Below are 20838 nucleotides of genomic sequence, written 5' to 3' on the forward strand. Positions count from 1 at the left end.
TTTTCCTTGTCCTCATGTGCCATCCTAATCTGGTTGTATCCGGAGAATCCATCCATGATGAATGAAAATAAAGCATGCCCTGCATTATTGTCCACCACACATCAATGTGTGGGAGAGGGAAGTTGTCCTTAGGCTTGCTTTATTTAGATCCCGGGTAGTCGACACAAACTCGTACTTTACCATTCTTCTTGATTATTGGACAACGTTGGCCATCCATTCAGGGTACTGGGCTACCTCCAGAATCCTCCTCAAGCTGTTTCTGTACCTCCTCCTTTATCTTGAGTAACATCTCCGGCCGCATTCTCCTCATTTTCTGCTTTACTGGCTTTGAATCTGGGTGAAGGGGATCTTGTGGGTTACTAAATCCGTAATCTAAACCTAGCATGTCTTGGTACGACCAGGCAAACACGTCTCGGTATTCCCTTAGTAATTCAATCATTTTGTCTTTTTCTTCACCCTTTAGTAGTGCTCCGATTTTCACCTGCTTGGGCTCTTCCTCAGTTCCAAGATTAATCATGACGGTGGGATCGCTACTGGTCAAGGTTGGTTTTTCATCGGACTTTAACCATTCTTTCATTTCAGGGGACAAGTTTATTTCTTGATCTTCAACTTCGGTTTCATGGATTAGATTTTCAAAGTTAATGTCATTACTTGGCGAGGGATTCTGGTGTTGTTATTTTCTTTATTCCTGCATGAAATTAACAAACAAATTTCGACAGTTGACTTCCAAAATGCACATAAATGACAAGAAATGCATGATTCATTTTCATTAAAGAGCTTCCCCGATTTTTCAGTGGCCGGGGGAATACAAAAGAAAGTAGAACTAAACAAATCCTGAAACAAAGATCATTACATGATGATATCTGGTAATCAAAAGAACTCCAGTTCTGAAGCTGTACTCCTGGTTGGAGATGATGGATCCACTCTGTAGAAGTGTTCGACGGGACTTCAGCATCCAATACTGATATACTTAATTGCCGCAATTCTGCCTCCAGGTTGGATTGACTGCTTTTTACGAAGGTTTGGCTGATGGACGGGACGTACAGTCCTTCCTTGGAGCTTGTTTCACCAGTGATTCTTTCCACCCTCCGCATCTTCTTCTCTTCAGCTTTCTTCCTTCGGTCTGCCACCGTAGGTATGTAGCCAAGGCCATATCTGTCTTTGACTTCCTTAAGCATTAACGGCTTTCGGATCCCCTGTAGGTATTTTCCGAGCCCTTTTTCTGGATGGTACCCCTGTCTGATCATTTCGGACGCCATCATATGCACTGCGGCGGGGATCTGAGGGTGTGGGATTCGAGATCCTTCTACTATAGTTGTGACATTTATGATCTCGAAGGCTCGGAATGAGTCCTCCAATGCCTCCTCCGTGACTTCCACATAAGGAGTGGAAGTGGGCTTTGTTATCATAACATCGGTTTCACCATATACACAAACCAGTTTCCCATCTACTACAAATTTGACCCGTTGGTGCAGAGAAGACGGAACTGCCCCGGTGTTATGTATCCACGGCCTCCCCAACAAGCAGCTATAAGACGGGGTTATGGCCATGACTTGGAATGTAATGTCGAAGGTGACTGGTCCAATTTGCACAGGAATTTCAATAGATCCCACCGATTCCCTGCGGGTGCCATCGAAAGCCCGCACAGTCAAATTGTTTTGCCTTATGTAGGATGGGTCAACAGGCAGTTTTTGTAGGGTCGTCATGGGCATGACATTCAAAGATGACCCATTATCAATCAACACTCGTGCAATCATGTGATCTCGACATTTAGCGGAAACGTGCAACGCCTGATTGTGCCCTTGTCCTTCCACGGGGATCTCCTCATCAGCGAATGTAATGTAGTTGGTAGCCGTAAGACCACCAATCACATGGTTAAAATTATCGATGCTGATTGTCTTGGGGAATATAGGCCTGATTAAGAGCCTTTAATAGGGCTTCCCGATGGGCTTCCGAGCTCAACAACAGTGATAAAACAGAGATATGGGCTGGCATCTTCTTCAGTTGATCAATAATGTTGTATTCACTGTGTTTAATAATCTTCAAGAATTCTTCGGCTTCCTGAGATTGAACTGGCTTCTTCAGGTTCCTATTCTGTTCTTGGCTAGGTTGCACCTTCTCCAAGACCTCCGGCGTATAAACCCTTCCACTTCTGGTTATCCCTCTTGCTTCAGCAACACGGCTAGTTTCTCCTTCGGTGCGTACTTCACAATTGTACCTCCATGGCACTGCCCGGTCACTGCGGTATGCGAAAGGGCGAGGGGCTGAGATCACTACCCGAATTGGGGCCTCTGGGACTCGTGGGTTTTTCCCATGATGGGGATAAATGGTCTATTGGTGAATTGGGGATGGTCAGATTCCCCTATGACTGAAACTTCATTTGTTTTCTGAACGCGGCTAACTTCCACTCGTTTGCTGTCAATCAAGCTACTTAGAAAAATCCGGAAAGTCTCACATTGTTGTACTGATCTTTTCATAGTATTTTGGCATGTGCATGGGGCGCCTTTAGGGCAAATAGCCTTTAACCCTGCTAGGCCTGCTGTTGTCAGTTCACTATACACCCAGTCTAGCGTCATTTGCTCCCATCTTCTTTCGAATTTTTCCCCATCTTGTTCCTCGATCATTCCGACATTGTCCTTCCCATGGTCAGGCAAAGGATTCTCTTGAATACCAACTGGCTTCGCATCGAATGACAACCAACCCGCATCCTTCAAATCTTGCACCTTGTGTTTAAAGGCCCAACATTGGTCAATAGGGTGCCCTGGAGAATTGGCATGGTACGCGCATCGGACCTCGGGATTATACCAGTGTGGGGGAGGATTTGTGAGAGGAATCCCGGGGATGGTAGATATCATCCTTTGTTCTAACGGTGTGCATACTCCCTGAAAGTTTCTGTTGGCTTTTTTTCCATTTCAGAAAGAAACATCCTGTCTGGAGCCATTTCCAAGATATGACGATATTGCGCTTCAAAGGCATCGGCCAAGTCACCCCACGTGCGGATCTGGGCCTTATTCTGTTGGACATACCATCTAGCCGCTGTCCCGGTAAGACTGCTTTGAAAGCAATGCATCATCAACTTCTCATTATCGGTATAGGCGGCCATCGACTGACAATACATCCGGAGGTGGGTCTGAGGGCATGTGGTCCCGTCAAACTTCTCGAAGTCTGGCATCTTAAACTTTGGAGGAATGACTACATTAGGGACTAGGCAGTAATCTGAGGGTCTGGCGGTACTGGTGGTCCGAGTCCCCTCTATGGCCCTTAGCCGTTCTTCCAATTCGTCACAACGGTATTCCGTCACAGTCTTGCTTGTCCCTACACCCGCAACCGCTGATGAGGGCATCCCTATTCCTGTCACTGCTGGGATAAAAGGTGGCGTGCCATGCGGCGGTTTCTCTGAGGTGAATGGGGGCGGACCAGAAGATTGCCCCTGAATTGGCGTAAAACCGGGCGGGTGGATAGGGTCATTTTCTTCTTCATGATCCTGATCTTGGACTGTCTTCCCTTTGTTCAGCAATAGGTCCAATATCTTCTTTATTTGATTGCTCAGCTCTTCCTGCCCCTGCTCGATCCCCAGAACACGGCTCTCTAACTGTTCTGCCATGGCCTTAGCTTTTCCGCGGGTGTTGTATGGGTGCGTACTTGCCTCAATCTTGCTGGATCTCAGTCACGTCCAACTTGTTTCCGCCTCCCTGTTCATGAAAACCCGCATCCTTCAGAATAAATGCATGTAATGGATGTTTATGAGTATGTATGAAAAGGTGCAATCATGCAGTCCTATGTGCTTTAGCCAAGGTTTTGAAAAAAATCCTTATCATTTCTTTCAAATTTTCATACAACTTTTAGTGAGAAAAATAGAAAACTTCCAACTAGTCTACACAGGTGTCAGATCCTGATTTCCTGGTCCGCTCTTAACGAGGCAGCCTGAATCGTCTGGGGTTGGTTCTGACTTTGTGAGAGCTGCACTTTCCTCCTTCTGTTTCAGTGCTTTGTACTGGGCTTCCCAATAGTTGGCCTTGTTTACACAAGGCTCCATCTTTTCAAGTACTTTGTTGAAATAGTATCTCTGTTTTTCATACTGCTTCTCTAGGTCTCGTATGTACTGAGATTTTTCCTCAATTTCTGCTCTTGACTCCCTCAATTGTTGGACTTTTTGATCAAGCATCTTTTGAAGTCTCTGCTTCTCTTTTCTCAAAACTCCCGATGCTCTCTTTGATGGCGAGCCCTGAATCTTTGGTTGCTTGCTTGGTTCAAGTTGAGGATCTACTGGACCCTGTTTTGGAAACTGTTCTCTGGAGGTCATTCTTTTAGACGGACACATAGCTTCTCTCGACCGTTTCTCGTCTGTCAGAGTTTTTTCCTTGCACAGGAACCGAGGGTCCACCCTGTCACGTTTCCATAGTTCATAACTCTCCTGGACTCCCGAGTTCTGACTGGTTGCTTCGACTATGTACACATGCCTCCATGATACAAAGAATTCCCGGATCTTTCTTTGGCTATCATCATCCTCATATGTGAACCGAGCGTCCGCCAGTCCATGGGTCATGGGCACAAACTGTGTTGCGCCTACTTGCCTTCGGAACATGAGTGGTGCATAGGATATTCCACCCCAGGGACCTAGCAGTGGGACCCAAGGAAGGTTTCCACATCTATATATCACTTTGGGCTGGTCGATCCACGGTGCCCGCCATACAATCCCCTTGCTGACTAGATTGTGAAGTCTGTCTTTCCATTCAGTCCTGCTGGCATGTTCCTCCCAACGAGCTACTTCGAACTCTGCTAAAGGTATTCTGATTGTTGAGAAAGCAGCGCGAAAGAATCCCTGGATGCATGGCAAATGGCTCATCATCCACACATAAAGCAATGGCACACAGCAGGTCAAACGAGCATGTCTCCTAATTCGGCATCTGTTAAGAGATCGGAACGTTTCAGCAAGAATACCGTAGACTGGGTTCACCCCTTCCTTTACTTGTGCTACGAAGGCAATGGTGGCATGATCGATGATTCCTAGTTCCTTCGGGAAGATAAGTAGGCCGTAGATGGCTAACGCTAGCAGATGCAGTTGGACTTCTTCCTTTCCTTCCTTCTTCATCAACTCTTTCAGGCTTTCCCAAGTGACCTTTGAGTCTCCCAGGTTCTGGACCTTAAGCTCGGTGGCCCTGAACAAATCCTTGACAACAGAGGTTCGAGTGGGTGCGTACGTTCTGTAAGGCGTTGGCAGTTTAACCAGATGCAATAGTGAAGTGTATTCTTCTATGGTGGGAGCAAGGTCTACCCCATCCAAAGTAAAGCAGCAATACGACGGATTCCAAAATTCCACCAATGCTTCAATCATGTGGGAGTTTACGGAAACATGCAATAGAAAACCGATGTGCCCGTACGTCTGAGAAAAAGTCAATCGTCTCTGAGGCGTCCACCCTTTCCAAATGTCTCTCAGCTCCTTTAAGGAATTGGATCGAGCGTTGATGTCAACCCTGTCTGGTATCTCAGGCACCGATTCCTTACTTGTGCTGTCGCCCCTCTTCTTTTGTTGACTTTCGGAGTACAATTGTACCACTAGTTCGGTTTCATGATGGACTACTGTGCTCCCCATGAGTCGGATTTTAAACAGAACCTTGGCCAAGCAGATGGGAATGCCTAGAATGAAATGCAGGATGCAACATGTTTTAAATCTCAAGTTATAATCATATTAAATCATAGGGAGAAGGATGGAGCCTCTGTCTTAATCCCGGGGTAATTATGTACATAAGGTCCTCCGAGGCTCTACCCTAGGCAAGGGATTATGGAAAATCATGTGTGGTTAAGCTCTAACCCTTATTGAAAAAGGTCCCCAGATTGAAACTTCATCCTCCCTCACAGAGGTCCGGAAAAAGCTTGCACTGAGCGGAGTGGTTCGCGAGTTCCCATAGGCCATGCCACATGGGAACTGGCACTATTACACTCCTTTCTAATCCTAACTGGGAAAGCCCGGGTGTAGAGCTGTGAGAGTGTGTGAGTTTAACCATTTCAACCTACACCCCCTACCCCACATCCATCCATTATTCAGAACATTCATGCATATGTAACCAAATTTGTACAAAAATGAAAGGAAGTAATCAAAAAGGCTTATTTAGATTTGAGATCGAGATAATTCTTAATTAATCATTGGCTTAACTCTCAACGGTCCCCAGCGGAGTCGCCAAGCTGTCGCGACGTCCCGGACCCGGCCCAGAGAACCAATCTCTGGTTTAAAAATGGGTTCGGCTTGCGAACTGGGAAAAATGAATGTGTATTTTGAAAATGTGAATTTTCGTGAAAAACGATGTGTGGTGGAGTCGCCACTAACCTTTTGAAGTGTGGTTAGAACACTTGATTACTACCCCGTTAGGGGTAGAATCGGTCTACGTCACCAAAGTTAGGTTCGGGAGTATGGTTACGCAAGGGGAAGGTATTAGCACCCCCTACACGCCCGTTCTTACGAATGGTACTAGATTAATAAAGAGTTTTCCCGAAATAAATGTAATAAGCCTTTAAAAATCACTCCCTTTCAAAAGTCAAAAACAAAATGAAAATATTATATAGGTATTCCCTCAGAACCGGGGCAATCTAGTACTCCGAAGAGTCAATGTTCTCGTTTGCAATCATCGGGAAGGAAAATCGAAAATAGGATACAAAATACGCTCCCGAGGATTTTGAAATCTATAGGTTTTTTTTTTTTTTTTTTAAGTATCAAAAATACTATTTCGGGAGGTTTTTGAGATTGGTTCGGGATTGGAATGAATTTTTCTTGTGCCTAAAAAGATATTTTTGTGATTTTTCCTAAGTGTGAAAATGATTTTTGATATTTTTCCCGAACTTTCAAAATAACACAAATGAAATCAATTGAAACCAAAATGTGAAAATACTTTTGGAATTTTTGAAAATTTCATGATTTTTGTGAATTTTATGGATACAACAATAATATACAAGCGAAAATGGAGAAAACTGGGGTGAACCAGTTTGGGAATGGTGAGCCGGTCAAACGTTGACCAGTGTGGGGGGGAAAAACCAGTTTAAGGTCTTGGTCGAGACCAATGATTTTCCGGAATTTTCCAATGTCCTTCCGAATACAACAGAATTTTAGACAACAATCACGAAAGTCATGGTTTTAAAGATATGCCTTTAGAATGTATTTTTGAAAATCTTGAATGTAGGGAAACAAATCTAACCTTTGCCAAACATGTTAGAAACTTTCTTGGATTTTCTTCAAAAATTTTCAAAGGTAAATAAGTTTCAAAGCTTTAAAAATTTTTGAATTTTCTTTGAAATTTTTTCTGAATTTTTGTGTCTTTTATGAAATTTTTTTGTTTTTTTGTTTTTTTATGAGTTAAAAGGAAGCTATTTAAAGTAAAGAAAAGTGAAATAAAGTCAAATAAACCAACAGAGGCCGATTAGGGAAAGGGGGACGGAAATGTAACATAGGAAGAGAAAGTTCATTGGTCTTACCTATCGTCTTTTTCTCCTTCGGTCTTCTTCTCCTGTCTGTGAATCCGCAAGGTTAGTCTACAGCGCCTTCCCGAGGGTTGTTCTTGAGTTCCGACTCGAGGCACTAGGGAGTACCTTCTTCAAATGGAGTGACCCGGTACCGGTAGGAAAAGGGATCAATCGATCGCTTGATCTTCTTTCGTTTTCCTCTGCTCCGGTCTTCTTTTCCTGTTGATGAGTCTACTAGGGCCGCTCTACAACATCTTCCCGAGAGTTGTTCTTGCGCTCTGATTTGAGGCACTACGAGGTGCCTTCTTCAAATGGGGTGACTCAACACCGATAGGAAACGGGATTAGTCGACCTCTTGATTTTTACTCAAAAAAAGACTAACTTCACAAACTCGTGATAGAAAACTTCAATATTTGAAATCTTCTCCTTACCACCACTAAGAGCTCTCCCCTTGTGCTTGGAATGAGAGGGCTATTTATAGGCTTAGCTTAGGGCAAGCATAGGAAAGAAAACATAGGGGAGTCATGATGGGGGGAACCAAGTATGGGGGGAAGAATGATGAAGGGAAATTAGCATGGGAAGAATGATAAAAGGAAGAAACATAACATGTGGTGAGTGATGATGGAGGGAACAAAGTATGGGATGAAGAATTATGAAGGGAATATATTATGGGAAGAATGATAAAGGGAAGAAAAATGACATATGGTGAGTGATGATGGAGGGAACAAAGTATGGGATGAAGAATTATGAATGGAATATAGTATGGGAAGAATGATAAAGGGAAGAAACATGACATATGGTGAGTGATGATGGAGGGAACAAAGTATGGGATGAAGAATTATGAAGGGAATATATATTGGGAAGAATGATAAAGGGAAGAAACATGACATATGGTGAGTGATGATGGAGGGAACAAAGTATGGGATGAAGAATTATGAAGGGAATATATTATGGGAAGAATGATAAAGGGAAGAAACATGACATGTGGTGAGTGATGATGGAGGGAACAAAGTATGGGATGAAGAATTATGAATGGAATATAGTATGGGAAGAATGATAAAGGGAAGAAACATGACATATGGTGAGTGATGATGGAGGGAACAAAGTATGGGATGAAGAATTATGAAGGGAATATATTATGGGAAGAATGATAAAGGGAAGAAACATGACATATGGTGAGTGATGATGGAGGGAACAAAGTATGGGATGAAGAATTATGAAGGGAATATATTATGGGAAGAATGATAAAGGGAAGAAACATGACATGTGGTGAATAATGATGGGGGGACAAAATATGCTTGCATTTGACAAATTAAAATAAATAATAATAATAATAATAATAATAATAATAATAACAATAATAATAATAAGGTTCTAGAAGCTGTGCGGAGCCCATAAAAAATGTGTGGGGTCCACGCACCATGTGGGGTCCACAAGCCGTTTGACGGTTACAGGAACCCGAGCTAGCGAGGCATCGGATATGTGGATCCGAGCTAGCGTACCAGAGGGTAACGTGCATCGGATGTAGGAATCCGAGCTAGCGTACCAAGAGAGGTGGGGCCCACCAAACATGTAGGGCCCAATGAAGATATGTGGGGCCCACGCACCATGTGGGGTCCACGAGCCATTTGAGGGTTATAGGAACCCGAGCTAGCAGGCGCAGGCATGCCAAAAGAGGTAACGTGCATCGGATGTAAGAATCCGAGCTAGCGTACCAGAGGGGGTAACGTGCATCGGATGTAAGAATCCGAGCTAGCGTACCAGAGGGTAACGTGCATCGGATGTAGGAATCCGAGCTAGCGTACCAGAGGGTAACGTGCATCGGATGTAGGAATCCGAGCTAGCGTACCAAGAGAGGTGGGGCCCACCAAACATGTGGGGCCCAATGAAGATATGTGGGGCCCACGCACCATGTGGGGTCCACGAGCCATTTAAGGGTTATAGGAACCCGAGCTAGCAGGCGCAAGCATGCCAAAAGAGGTAACGTGCATCGGATGTAAGAATCCGAGCTAGCGTACCAGAGGGGGTAACGTGCATCGGATGTAAGAATCCGAGCTAGCGTACCAGAGGGTAACGTGCATCGGATGTAGGAATCCGAGCTAGCGTACCAGAGGGGTGGGGCCCACCAAACATGTGGGGCCCAATGAAGATATGTGGGGCCCACAAGCCACGTGGGGTCCACGAGAATGTGTGGGGTCCACAAGCAGTGTGGGACCTACAAGAATGTGTGGGGTCCACAAGCAGTGTGGGGTCCACAACCAGCGTGGGACCTACAAGAATGTGTGGGGTCCACAGCTAGTGTGGAAAGGTTTTGACATGAGGTCTCCTCGGAAAGGCCTGGTTAAAATTGGGGTGTCGACAGTGTCAACAACTTGGCGACTCCGCTGAAGACACTTAGAGAGTCAAGCCGCTTGTATATGTTGACTTGCTGATAGATTTATTTCATTAGCTTAGTATCCATCGTATCTTTGAATGCTTTGTGGTTTTGCTTTTAATTATGTCTTTGCCTTGCATTTAAATGTGTGTTTGTCTTGTTTAGATTGGTTATTCCCTAACTTTGCAAAGTAATCTTATCAATTCTGCATCATTTATCTGCATTTATTCATACATTAACTCCTTGCAAACACTGAATACCAACGCTACGCAAGTTCTATCATCAAACTCTCACCTATTAGGATTAGGAGAGGCAAGAAATTGTGAGACCTCCATGGGGCATCATCTTCCGTATAGGCCTCATGAAAATCCCCTCACTCAAACTGAACCCTTTCCATTTGAAGCCTACAATGGTTGAGGATTGGGGACCTTACTAGCCTGTGCTGGCGATAGTGAGGATAGTTTAGGAACCTTTAGAACCTTAAGTAAAGCCAAAAATCTACATTAATAACTCTTTACTCCTAATCTCCATATGATATAGGCATAATCAATAATTTATCCTTGTACATAACTCTACATTGTTAAGATACTAAGGAGCTTGTTATTTGAAATAAGGAGGTTAAGGTAATTATATCCTAGTATTGCGCCATAGCTTGAAATAATGAAATCTTGAAGGGTATCCCCAATCTTTTTCGTACTCACGAAACATATGTCCCATGTAGGGCAAAAGCTCTTGTATGACCCATGAAATGAAAAAAAAAAAAAAAAGATATTATGCAATCTAGGTGAACATAATGACCTTGAAACCTCATTCATTTTTCATAATTAACTTTTATGCATATTTATTTTCTTGTATAATTGGTGCTGATTCCTTCCTACTTTGTACATTCTATTTCTTGATTCTGGCTCTTTTAGGCCTTTCTATGTCTAGGAAGTCTTGTCTAGTCCATCGTGATCTTCCCACTGTGAGTCCTAAGTATGGATCTACCAAAATCTCAATAAGGTGAGAGGTTTCATATTGATGACCAACCATTCGAAACATTGGAGAAAGAGATACTTCCATGCATGGTCCTCCTAGCACAAAAAATTGACCAAGTTGGACAAGATACCCCAATAGAAAAAGAAAATCTAAATAAAAAGGGTGAGCAAGTGAGCAACAACAAAGAGCTCATGAATTTCATCAAAGAATAATTTAAATCAATTAAAGACATGTAAGATTTGGAGACAATAGATATAGAAGACTTATGCCTATTCACTGACTTGAAGATCCCTCTTAAATTCATAATGCTTGATTTTAAAAATATGATGGGATTTAATGCCCAAAAACCTAGTTGAAAATGTATGTAAGGAAAATGGTTACTTATTCTAAGGATGAGAAGTAGCTCATAAATGTTTTTCATGAAAGTCTTACAGGCCCACGCTGAAGTGGTATTCCTCTTTGGATAAAGGTAGTGTATGAAAATGAAAGGATTTGGCTAATAAATTCCTAAAATAGTGCAAATTCAATCTAAATAGCTCCCTATTCCATCAAACTTAACAACCTTGAACCTTGCAAAAGAAATCCTAGTCATTGCTAACCAATGGCTCTGATACCACTTGTTGTTCACCACACCAACAATCACCCAAGTCTAATACCAATTGTTGTTCTTAACAATCAGCCCTTAGAAACCAATTGTCGGTGCTGAGCGTGCGCAGCAAATAACCTCACACGAACTCTCATGAAACAATCAATGGAACATGCAAGCAAGCACTCGATGATGAACTATACTAAACAAGAAACCACTAAACAATGAGAATCAATGAAAGCAATAACCAAAAGACACAAGATTTCACGTGGTTCGGCAATTTGCCTACGTCCACGGGAGCAGCGGCTGTTTTCATTGTGAACAATGAAGCTTACAAGCTTAAATCAATCTAGGGTTACATAATCATGATTATATATTAGTCTAATGTGTACAGAAGACCTCTAGTTTATCTAAAACACTTCTATAGCAATCCCCTGGAGAAAATTCCTCCAAAAACTCCCAATCTACTGATCTTGGATTCAAAAATCCATTAGGTCCATGAGTGAAACTGTTGACAGTTTAGGCCAAACCGTTGACGGTTTGTAGTCGAGAAGATTACCCTTGCAACACTACCTAAAATCATTGACGGTTATGGCATAAACTCTCGACGGTTTGCTCTCAAGGTTGTACCCTACATATCTCTTTTGGTCCCTCGCTTCACGATGCTTTCTCTGGTACATGTGTTTCACTCAAAATATGAGCCACATCCCCAACACTCTCTCTCTTTCTCTCTCTCTCTTAGAGAAGAACCGAACCAAAGGTTCCTCAGTATTTACCTCTTTATGCAATATGCATTCTACCTCATTTTAGTCTATTGGATTAATTTACTAATATCTTTATTTATAACATTTCCAAATACTGTCCAAGCTCTTATACTACCTCTAACTCATATAATCCTTCCAGTAGACCTTCGATGCGTACCTAAATAACCGCCCTATCAAAGTAGATAGAGATTCTCTTGGTGATAAATTATGTGCTTGAAATAGTACATAAATCACCACTAAGTATCGACATCAATCTTTTTTTTTTTAAAAAAAAAAAAAGGGCTGCTTGATGCACAAATTAAGATCTCACCAATGCAGGGTCCAAGGAATGGCCAAACTACGATAGGTCTATAGTATGCAACTTGTCTTGCATTTTTTGCAAGAGGTTGTTTTCACACCTTGAACTTGTGACCTCTAAGTCACAAAGTAATAAATTTGACACTGCACCCAAGGAATCCAATTGATTTTCAAAAATGGAAAGTGTCTTCCCCTTTTACAAGCTACTATTTCCATATTTTTTTATTTGATTCTATATTTGTCGAAGTGCAATTTTTGCCACTATTGGACACTCCAATCATTGATATATTTTCAGTGGTCATGAATTGTCATTCCTTCAAATTGTCTTCTTATATTAAGGAATGGCCCCTTCTATAAAGCAAAACAAAATTCTTCTCGTTCTCACCAAATAATTTATCCATTTGTTCCATCTCCTTTTTGCTTCCTCATTGTTCCAAATGGCTCATTGAATTGCTTAGCATGTCTTTTGGATTCATAGTATAGTGTTTTTCTGGAGATTCATTTGCAACTGTAGTTGAATTGAGAGCTTGGTCTTCTCACTAGCTAATAAATTCACTCTAAATGCTTTCCATGGGTGTGCATTTGCTCAAATTTTTTATTGTTCTTCATTAAGGATATATCATCTTCTCAAGATTAATGGTGCCCTAATGACTTTAATCACCCCTCTTCAATTTGTATATTCCAAAAACTAAATTTCTTTGAGAATTTCTCACTCAAACCTTAAGGCCTTGCTTTAATTTTACCCACCTACCAATCCTGAACTTTAAAGGAATTGTTAAGATGAAGCATTCCTTTTTTTCTTCCTTGACTAGTAGGATCCTAGATTCTCTCTCCCTCTTAGAGAGGCTCGAACACAATCCATTGTTGTTGAAGGACTTTCTTTGCAAAGTGTGAAAAGGGGGGGTGAAAATGTCTTACTTTGCTTCACATTTTACACAATAGTACATCCGTAGGAATGAGTTGTCATCTAGTTGCAAATAGAATTACAAAAAGCAATAGCTTTGGCTTCACTAACCTTGGGCCATATAAGATGAGCTCTCAGCAAACTTTTTGAAGCATGAACATATTGTATTGCACTAACCAAGGATGTAATTCATCAAGAATTTCTTGATGTTGCATAGTCAAACAAAATATCGTGGAGTTCATAAACTACGAATGACTATGGTCATGTACAACTAGGTTAGGGTTCCATTTTTCCATCACCATGAACGCTCATGAATAGCCAAAGCCTCATGGAGGAGGCACAATCTATCAACTTCATTTCCCACATGAACATGGAAGCTATCATCTCCAGCTATAATATAATCTCATTATTTCATGTTTCATGAGTAAATGACCTATTTGTCCATTGTACTACTTAATGTGTGTTCTTTTATTCTTCTAAAGACTTAACAAATAAATACAACTCACTATTGTCCTTCTACTCAATTTATCATCAAGTTTTTCCTTTGAGACATTGTAACAAAGATATTGAAGACAGTTTTCAATTGGAAGAAAAGGCAAAAATCAAAAGATTGCAAACAAGGAGAGGTGCATATATTCACTATTCCCAATTTCTATTGAATATATGCCAATCAGTCACTAAACCATCAGGATTTATAGATTAGGGAAGCATGTTATGAAACTCTACTTACCACAAGAACCCTATCTACCTTGAACTTTGGTTTTGAAATAAATAGGGTCTGCATAATTGTGAAGTAGTTTTTTTTTCCCCCCATTTTTTGTTTTCTAATGAACAACAATTTAGCAAAATTTTCAATTTTACAACACTTGAATAAAAAAGGAAAAGCAATAAAATGTTGACTTTAATTGCTTGGGAAAATAATCTTATTTTTCATTTATAACTTTTTCAAATAACTACAAAAATGACACTTTAATTTCTAGTTTTTTAAATTTTATATAATATTTCTAGATTTATTGTTTCTTACTCTATGTGGATTTGTGCGAATTATGACCAAATATTATATAAAATTATATGAAGTTTCTTTTCAACCCACAAATCCAAATTCAAACATCAATATCCAAGATCCCAAACACCACCATACATAATTTTTGAAAAATTGAAAAACAAGTTAATTATGTTGAAGTCTAGAATTAATAAATGAAAAAATTGTTTTGCATAACAAAACACTTCATTTTCTTTTTTTTTTTAATGCAAGTCTAAAAATTAAGTTGAAATTTTTATAACTTGAAAAGTCAAAAATGGAAATGGAAATCATTTTCCATAATAAACAAGCCCTTATAGTTTCTTTCTGAAGAAAATGTACAAATGATTATGAATCGAACTTCAACAATACTCACACAATCCTACATTCACGATTGTGCAACAAATTTTTCGATGGCATAAAGGCCGTTGTGGACAAGAATCTAGCTTTCCATAATAAGATCATCCTAAATTACAATGACAAACTGCACAAGCAACGCTTAATGCCACTAACAAAACCAAACTGTTCAAACTTTAAAATGGTTGAACCAACAATCACTATCCTAGGTCCATTCAACCTAATAATTTAAAGCCCAGCACTACTACATGGCATTAGTAAGGGTAATAATTCACTAGAAAAATATAACAATATTAAGAATGGAATAAACCTTCCAACATATAATTAGAAACAATATAATTGTTCCTAAACTTCAACCATTGTTCAACTGATAAACAATTCTCTGTGATGTCATATGTTAGCTATAACTCAATCAAGCCCCCAAATCCATTAAAAGTCGAACCAAAAAATTTCTTACTTCATAACCACTTTGGTTATTATGATTTTGGTACTCCGGTCCTCTTCAACCTAGAGTTACAAAATATTAAGTCAAACAAAACACCCAAAAAATTCATGCCTAAAAAAATATGAGAGCAAATAATAAAATCCAAGTGTATCCTTCTATTGCAAGTTGTCATAAATTTGTAATATGGCATACTTCATAACTTCAAATTTTAAAAGGAATCCATCCGATAAGCCCTTGGGCACACCCAAATAAAAATATTAATCCAGGGAAAATGGTAGGAACACAAAACCAATGAAATGGCACGAGGGAAGGTCAAACTAGGGGCAAAATGTTATTCAAGGAGGATCACTAACGGCACCAAGAGATAGTACATGTGTTGCAAAAGGTTTACAGCTTCAAATTTAAGTGAAAAAGAAACCATCAAAATGTTAACCTACCATGAATCAAGCATACACACAGTAACAAAAGCAGCCATTTGACAAAATCTTACAAATGTCAAAAGGCTTCCAAATGGCTCCTACTAGAGTTGCAAACAACTCAATCACCAGAAGCATCAGAAGAACATTTTTGGCTAACCGAGGACGTCCCATTAGTCATTTCCAAATCTGTCTTGCAGTTGTCTCTCAGATCCTTTAGTGCATGAAAGCTAGATTCCTGCCGCAAAGAATTTAAAGTATTTATAATAGTTGGATTAAAATTTCCATAAATTAGAAAATGATTTTGGATAGAGTTGGTTATGGAAAAAAAAAATGATGAGGGTTTACAGCAAGAAAATAGATAGATGGAAAGAGATAAAGAAGTTCAGGCTAGTGACATCAGTTGTTGGCTATTGGCCTTTGTGAAAGCTTCTCAATATGTTTGATCCCTTTCCAAGCATTCCGAGGAAGCAAAAAGGAAGAAGAGGAAAGAAGAATATACAAGAGGAGAAACAACTCTGTTAGCTTCTCAATCCAAATTCACAAGAAAGCTGACTTTTACCAAGCATTTATATCCTATTCATAAGAAAGCATAAATTACAGGAAAAATTAAAAATGCATTCCTAAAGAAACTAGAAATTAAAAATAAAACCCCACATGTACATAAGTTTTAACTACCAAGCTGAACACATTTGAGTTTTAGAACCTATTAATCATTTTACACTATTCTTTAGAAATCAGCCTCAAAGCTGGATCATCAAAATAATCCATTCAATTGCTAGCTTCTCATCCAACATCACTTCTGCAAATAGGAAACCATTGATATTGGCAATCCAATATTTTTTAAAGTAATAACTCATATAGAACCCAAAAATAAATTGCAAAAAATCAAGCTATCACATGTTGCCAATCTAGCAGTAGGATTTAGGATTCTTACGACAACCAAGTTCTTTTTATCATCACGCCAATATAATGTCATTTGATCAAAAATAAAAATCCAGAGCTCTCCTAAACAGCGACATTGAATTTGGACTTAGACGAAGCCAACACAAGAGAGAACAAGAAGTAAAATAAACCTTCACATAGAAATTTGAATCAGGTGAAAACAGTGACAAAAATTACACTTACAAGTTGGCTGATTTCATGAAGAAAGATGTCCTCCGTGCGAAGAAACAGTAACCTCCATTGATCCATGAGATCAGATTCTAATTTTGAGGGTTTACTGGAATTTTCGTGGCCATTTCTGGCAGGCAGCTTATGCCTGTTATTCTTGTGAACCAAAATGCTCGCTTCTTTCTGACTTTTCTTTATTGCTGGATAAAAAGTATTGTGATATCAAGAACAAAGAAACAACACAATAACCAAAGTGAATATGATATAATATATCTATATATCATGAAAGGCCACCAGTGCGAGCTAATTTAATTTAAATTCTCATACAAAACTCACCAGTAAGTCGGCCTTTGATATCTTGGTAATGGAGGTCAGACCAAACAAAAGCAGCTGATTATCAAAAGATTAACAACCATAACTTTTCAGATAATTTGAGCATAATGAGAGAGTAGTAAAAATTCAGAAATTAAAAAGCTACCTTTCATGCAAAAAGAACAAGAGCAAGCCTTGAGCGAATCAAAATCCGTAGACAAATTCAAACAAGAATCATTCTTGAGTCCTCGGCATCTCTCCAGTTCAAAAGATTTAGAGCCCTGCGACTTAGCCAACCTTGAACCCTTGACAGACCCACATTTTCTTGAGGCCAAATTATCAACACTGAGATCCTTAGCATGATCACTGCAAACACGAGTAAGTAATGTTTCACAGACAGGATTGCTATCTGCAACATCTGAAGCGGTTCTTCTTTCATTGCCCTGACACTTCTCCACAGCAACACAACAATCAATATGGCTTGGTCCAGAGCCTCCACGCATTGAACTACTAGAAAAGCAGCTATCTCTTGATGCATCGCCCATTTCCATGACGCTATGACTTACAGTATCATCCCCTTCAGAATGAATCCCACCATCTAACATAATGGGGGCTTCTCTAATTTCATTACTTACCTGTGCCACTACGGGTTTGCTGTTCTCCTGAAGGGTAACAACACAATCTCTGGGCTGCTTACCCTTCTCCTTGCCACCTACAACACAGTTAGTCATATTCTTCTCCCTGACCAATCTGTCCAATTTTAGGGATCCTTGCTTGCGGGACTGTGAATCCCCTTCATCGTTATCCACAATTCTACCATGCTTGTTTTCAGATTTACGCACTGTACTGTCAGAAAACAATGAAAAGTCCCTTTTTCCAAGTCGATTAGTGATGTCACCCAGGACAGATGAGGCTTTGCCAGACCCATCAGCGGAAGTATCCTCACTCATTGCAAATTATAGATCCCGTAAGGCCAATTTAATATATAGCCTTTTAGTACACAAATCTCAGAAACCTTTCTCTCGAACTAACCAAAATGGATGAATTCTTAATCTTTTGGTTCCCGTACCCAGAAACCCCAGCTCACTGCACACACCAACAACACTCGACAAGAAAACGCCAAAATGAAGATCCTTCACTCACCATACAGATCCTCCAGAAAAAAAAAAATCAAGATAGATTTGAAATTCTTCTCAACAAATATTAGAAGAACTAGCACGAGATCATCCGATCCACACACACAGAAAGCCCAGCTTACTGCACACACCAACAACACTCGACAAGAAAACACAATCAAAATCCTTCACTCACCATACAGATCTTCCACGAACAAAAAGCATAAAGAAAATTTTCTAAATTCTTCTCGACAAATAACAGAACAGCTAGCACAAGATCCTCCGATCCACATGCACGGAAACCCGGCCTCCTGCCGGCACCAACATTGCTCAATACAACAAAAACTAAAACTAAAACAAAAACAGAAAACACAAACTTCCTGCACTCACCATACGAATCTTCCACAAGCAAGAATAGAAATCGAAAATATTTCTAGATTCTTCTGATGAAAGATCTAAGCAACTACAAAAAACTTACCAGTCGGAATTTTTTTTGGGTTTTTTTTGGGGGGGGGGGGGGGGGGGGGGGAGTGTATAGACTTGACAAAGAAAATGAAAAACGCAAACCCTAGATGGCCAACAAATCAGGAACACGGCTAGTACAAAGGCATGGAAATTTTCAAGGGTCTTGGATGTGGATGCGTGCTATATGAAAATCTGCAAAGGTATTACCGTATTAGAGGACGCTGACCTTAGGAGATAGGATGAAGAAAGGAGCCGGAGCCATGGCGGACCAGGAAATTTTTTGAGGATATTTTTTGAAAATGTTTGGAGGGAAATGAAAAGTGGGGGAGCTTGGTACGGGTGTAAATACGGGTCAGGCGAGCACTGGTTCGTCCGGACCCGCTTTTCTAGTTCGGATGCGGATTTGGGGCGACCCGTGGTAGCCGCGCCTTTAAGACATTCATAGCCGGACACGTTGGCACCCGTCATACCAGTAATTTTTTTATATCACTTTTTTGTTAAAAAATCTGTGTCAAACGACAGTCAAATCATCTTGCTATTTGGAATTTGAATTCGAAGCCAGATTTTCAAAAATTATTATAAAATTATATTGAGTAATGCACGAAACAAAAATTTAAAAATAAAGTATGATGAAATATAAATTTGATTCTATTCTTTGATTATATTTTATTTATACGACAATAAAATCAACTCTTAATTTCCACTAAGCAGGATCGGGTATATGAATATTTTTTTTGTCAATTTATGTGATTATGGATCATTTCTTTTGATAAATTCAAAGATATTAAATTTTTACTCACTGTTTCCTCTCAAGTTATTTTATATCTATTTCTATCCCTTACAATAACTAACTCACACTTTCTCATTGGTGGACCATGTGGCCTACATTACAAGTGTTCATACAATCTAACTCGTCTCTCCCTTATCTTATATTTTATAAGAATTACACCTAACTTACAGCGAATATGTTCACTCCTTAATTTATCTTTCAATATTATATCATTCATTCATCTAAGCATTTTCATCTCGACAACTTTCTTTTTGGATATTATGTTTCTTCATCGCCCAACGTATCGATTCATATAGCATAACTGATCTTAAAGTTGGCCTATAAAACTTCTCTTTTAATTTTAAGGTAATTTACAATCACAGAGCACACTTGAAGCATTTATCCATTTTACCCAACCTGCTTTAACTTTATACATTACATTATCTTTAATTTCTCATTCAGCTTGCATAATGAATCCAATGTATCAAAATCTACAAGTGCTATTTATTTCTTTATCATCAAGTTTAACTTTACCTCCAATATTTCTCCTATCATTACTAAAATTACATTTCATATATTTTGTCTTATTTCTACTTATCCTAAAACCTCTTGATTTCAAAACTTCTCTCCATAATTTTAACTCAACTTCTACTTCATCTCTAGTTTCATCAATTAATACAATATCATCTGCAAACAACATACACCATGAACCTACTTTTGAATACTCTTAGAAAGTTGGTCCATCACTAAAGCAAAAAGATAATAACTCAAAGCAAATCCTTGATGTACATTTATAATGATTGGAAATTATATGGTTTCTCCATCTATAATCCTTACACTAATCATTACTTCATCGTATATATCCTTAATGACATCAGTATACCTATTACATACACCATTTTTTTTCTAAAACCCACCATAGAACTTTCCTAGGTATCCTATTTTATGTTTTCTCAAGGTTAATAAATATCATATGCAAGTCCCTCTTCTTTTCCCTAAACTTTTCAATTAATCTTCTTAAAAGATATATAGCTTTTATAGTATATCTCCCTAGCATAAAATCAAATTTATTTTCTAAGAACTTCGTTTCTAACATTAATCTTTGTTCAACTATTATTTCTCATAGTTTCATCATATGACTCATAAGTTTAATTCCACGATAGTTATTACAATTTTGAATATTTCCTTTATTTTTGTATATAGGTATTAAAATATTTTTCCTCCATTCATCTAGCATTTTCTTAGTTCTTATAATTATATTAAATAAATTAGTTAGCCATATAATTTCATTATTACCTAAGCATTTCCAAACTTCAATTGGGATGTTATCTGGTCCCATAGTTTTCCCATTTTTCATACTTTTTAAATGCAAATTTAACTTCATTAACTCTAATTTTGCAAATAAATCTCATATTTTTAGTTTTTTCCTCATTTGACAATTTTAAGTTTAAACCTTCTATTTGGTTTTCA

At 39.3% G+C, this 20838-nt stretch overlaps 2 protein-coding genes across 2 annotated transcripts; both read right to left on the reverse strand.

Moving 5' to 3' along the window:
* Positions 1–2863: 2863 nt before the first annotated feature.
* LOC131160746 (uncharacterized) lies at positions 2864–3604 on the reverse strand. Its single transcript, XM_058116627.1, has one exon. It carries the CDS (start codon positions 3602–3604, stop codon positions 2864–2866), a length of 741 nt encoding a protein of 246 aa, XP_057972610.1.
* Positions 3605–15485: 11881 nt separating this feature from the next.
* Positions 15486–18913, reverse strand: LOC131159726 (uncharacterized). Its single transcript, XM_058114866.1, has 4 exons — positions 17186–18913; positions 17044–17097; positions 16723–16907; positions 15486–15832 (listed from the first exon to the last, which is right to left on the reverse strand). Exons 1-4 carry the CDS (start codon positions 17967–17969, stop codon positions 15716–15718), a joined length of 1140 nt encoding a protein of 379 aa, XP_057970849.1. The 5' UTR covers positions 17970–18913; the 3' UTR covers positions 15486–15715.
* Positions 18914–20838: the final 1925 nt, after the last annotated feature.

This window comes from Malania oleifera, chromosome 7, assembly GCF_029873635.1.
Source record: "Malania oleifera isolate guangnan ecotype guangnan chromosome 7, ASM2987363v1, whole genome shotgun sequence".
In the NCBI taxonomy this organism is placed as follows: domain Eukaryota; kingdom Viridiplantae; phylum Streptophyta; class Magnoliopsida; order Santalales; family Ximeniaceae; genus Malania; species Malania oleifera.

Coding starts and splice junctions, on each gene's coding strand:
- LOC131160746 (XM_058116627.1), bottom strand. CDS start 3,604: ATGGCAGAACAGTTAGAGAGCCGTGTTCTGGGGATCGAGCAGGGGCAG.
- LOC131159726 (XM_058114866.1), bottom strand. CDS start 17,969: ATGAGTGAGGATACTTCCGCTGATGGGTCTGGCAAAGCCTCATCTGTC. Junction 17,098..17,185: donor TTGTTCTTTTTGCATGAAAG/GTAGCTTTTTAA, acceptor TTTGATAATCAG/CTGCTTTTGTTTGGTCTGAC. Junction 15,833..16,722: donor TTCATGAAATCAGCCAACTT/GTAAGTGTAATT, acceptor TCTTTGCGGCAG/GAATCTAGCTTTCATGCACT.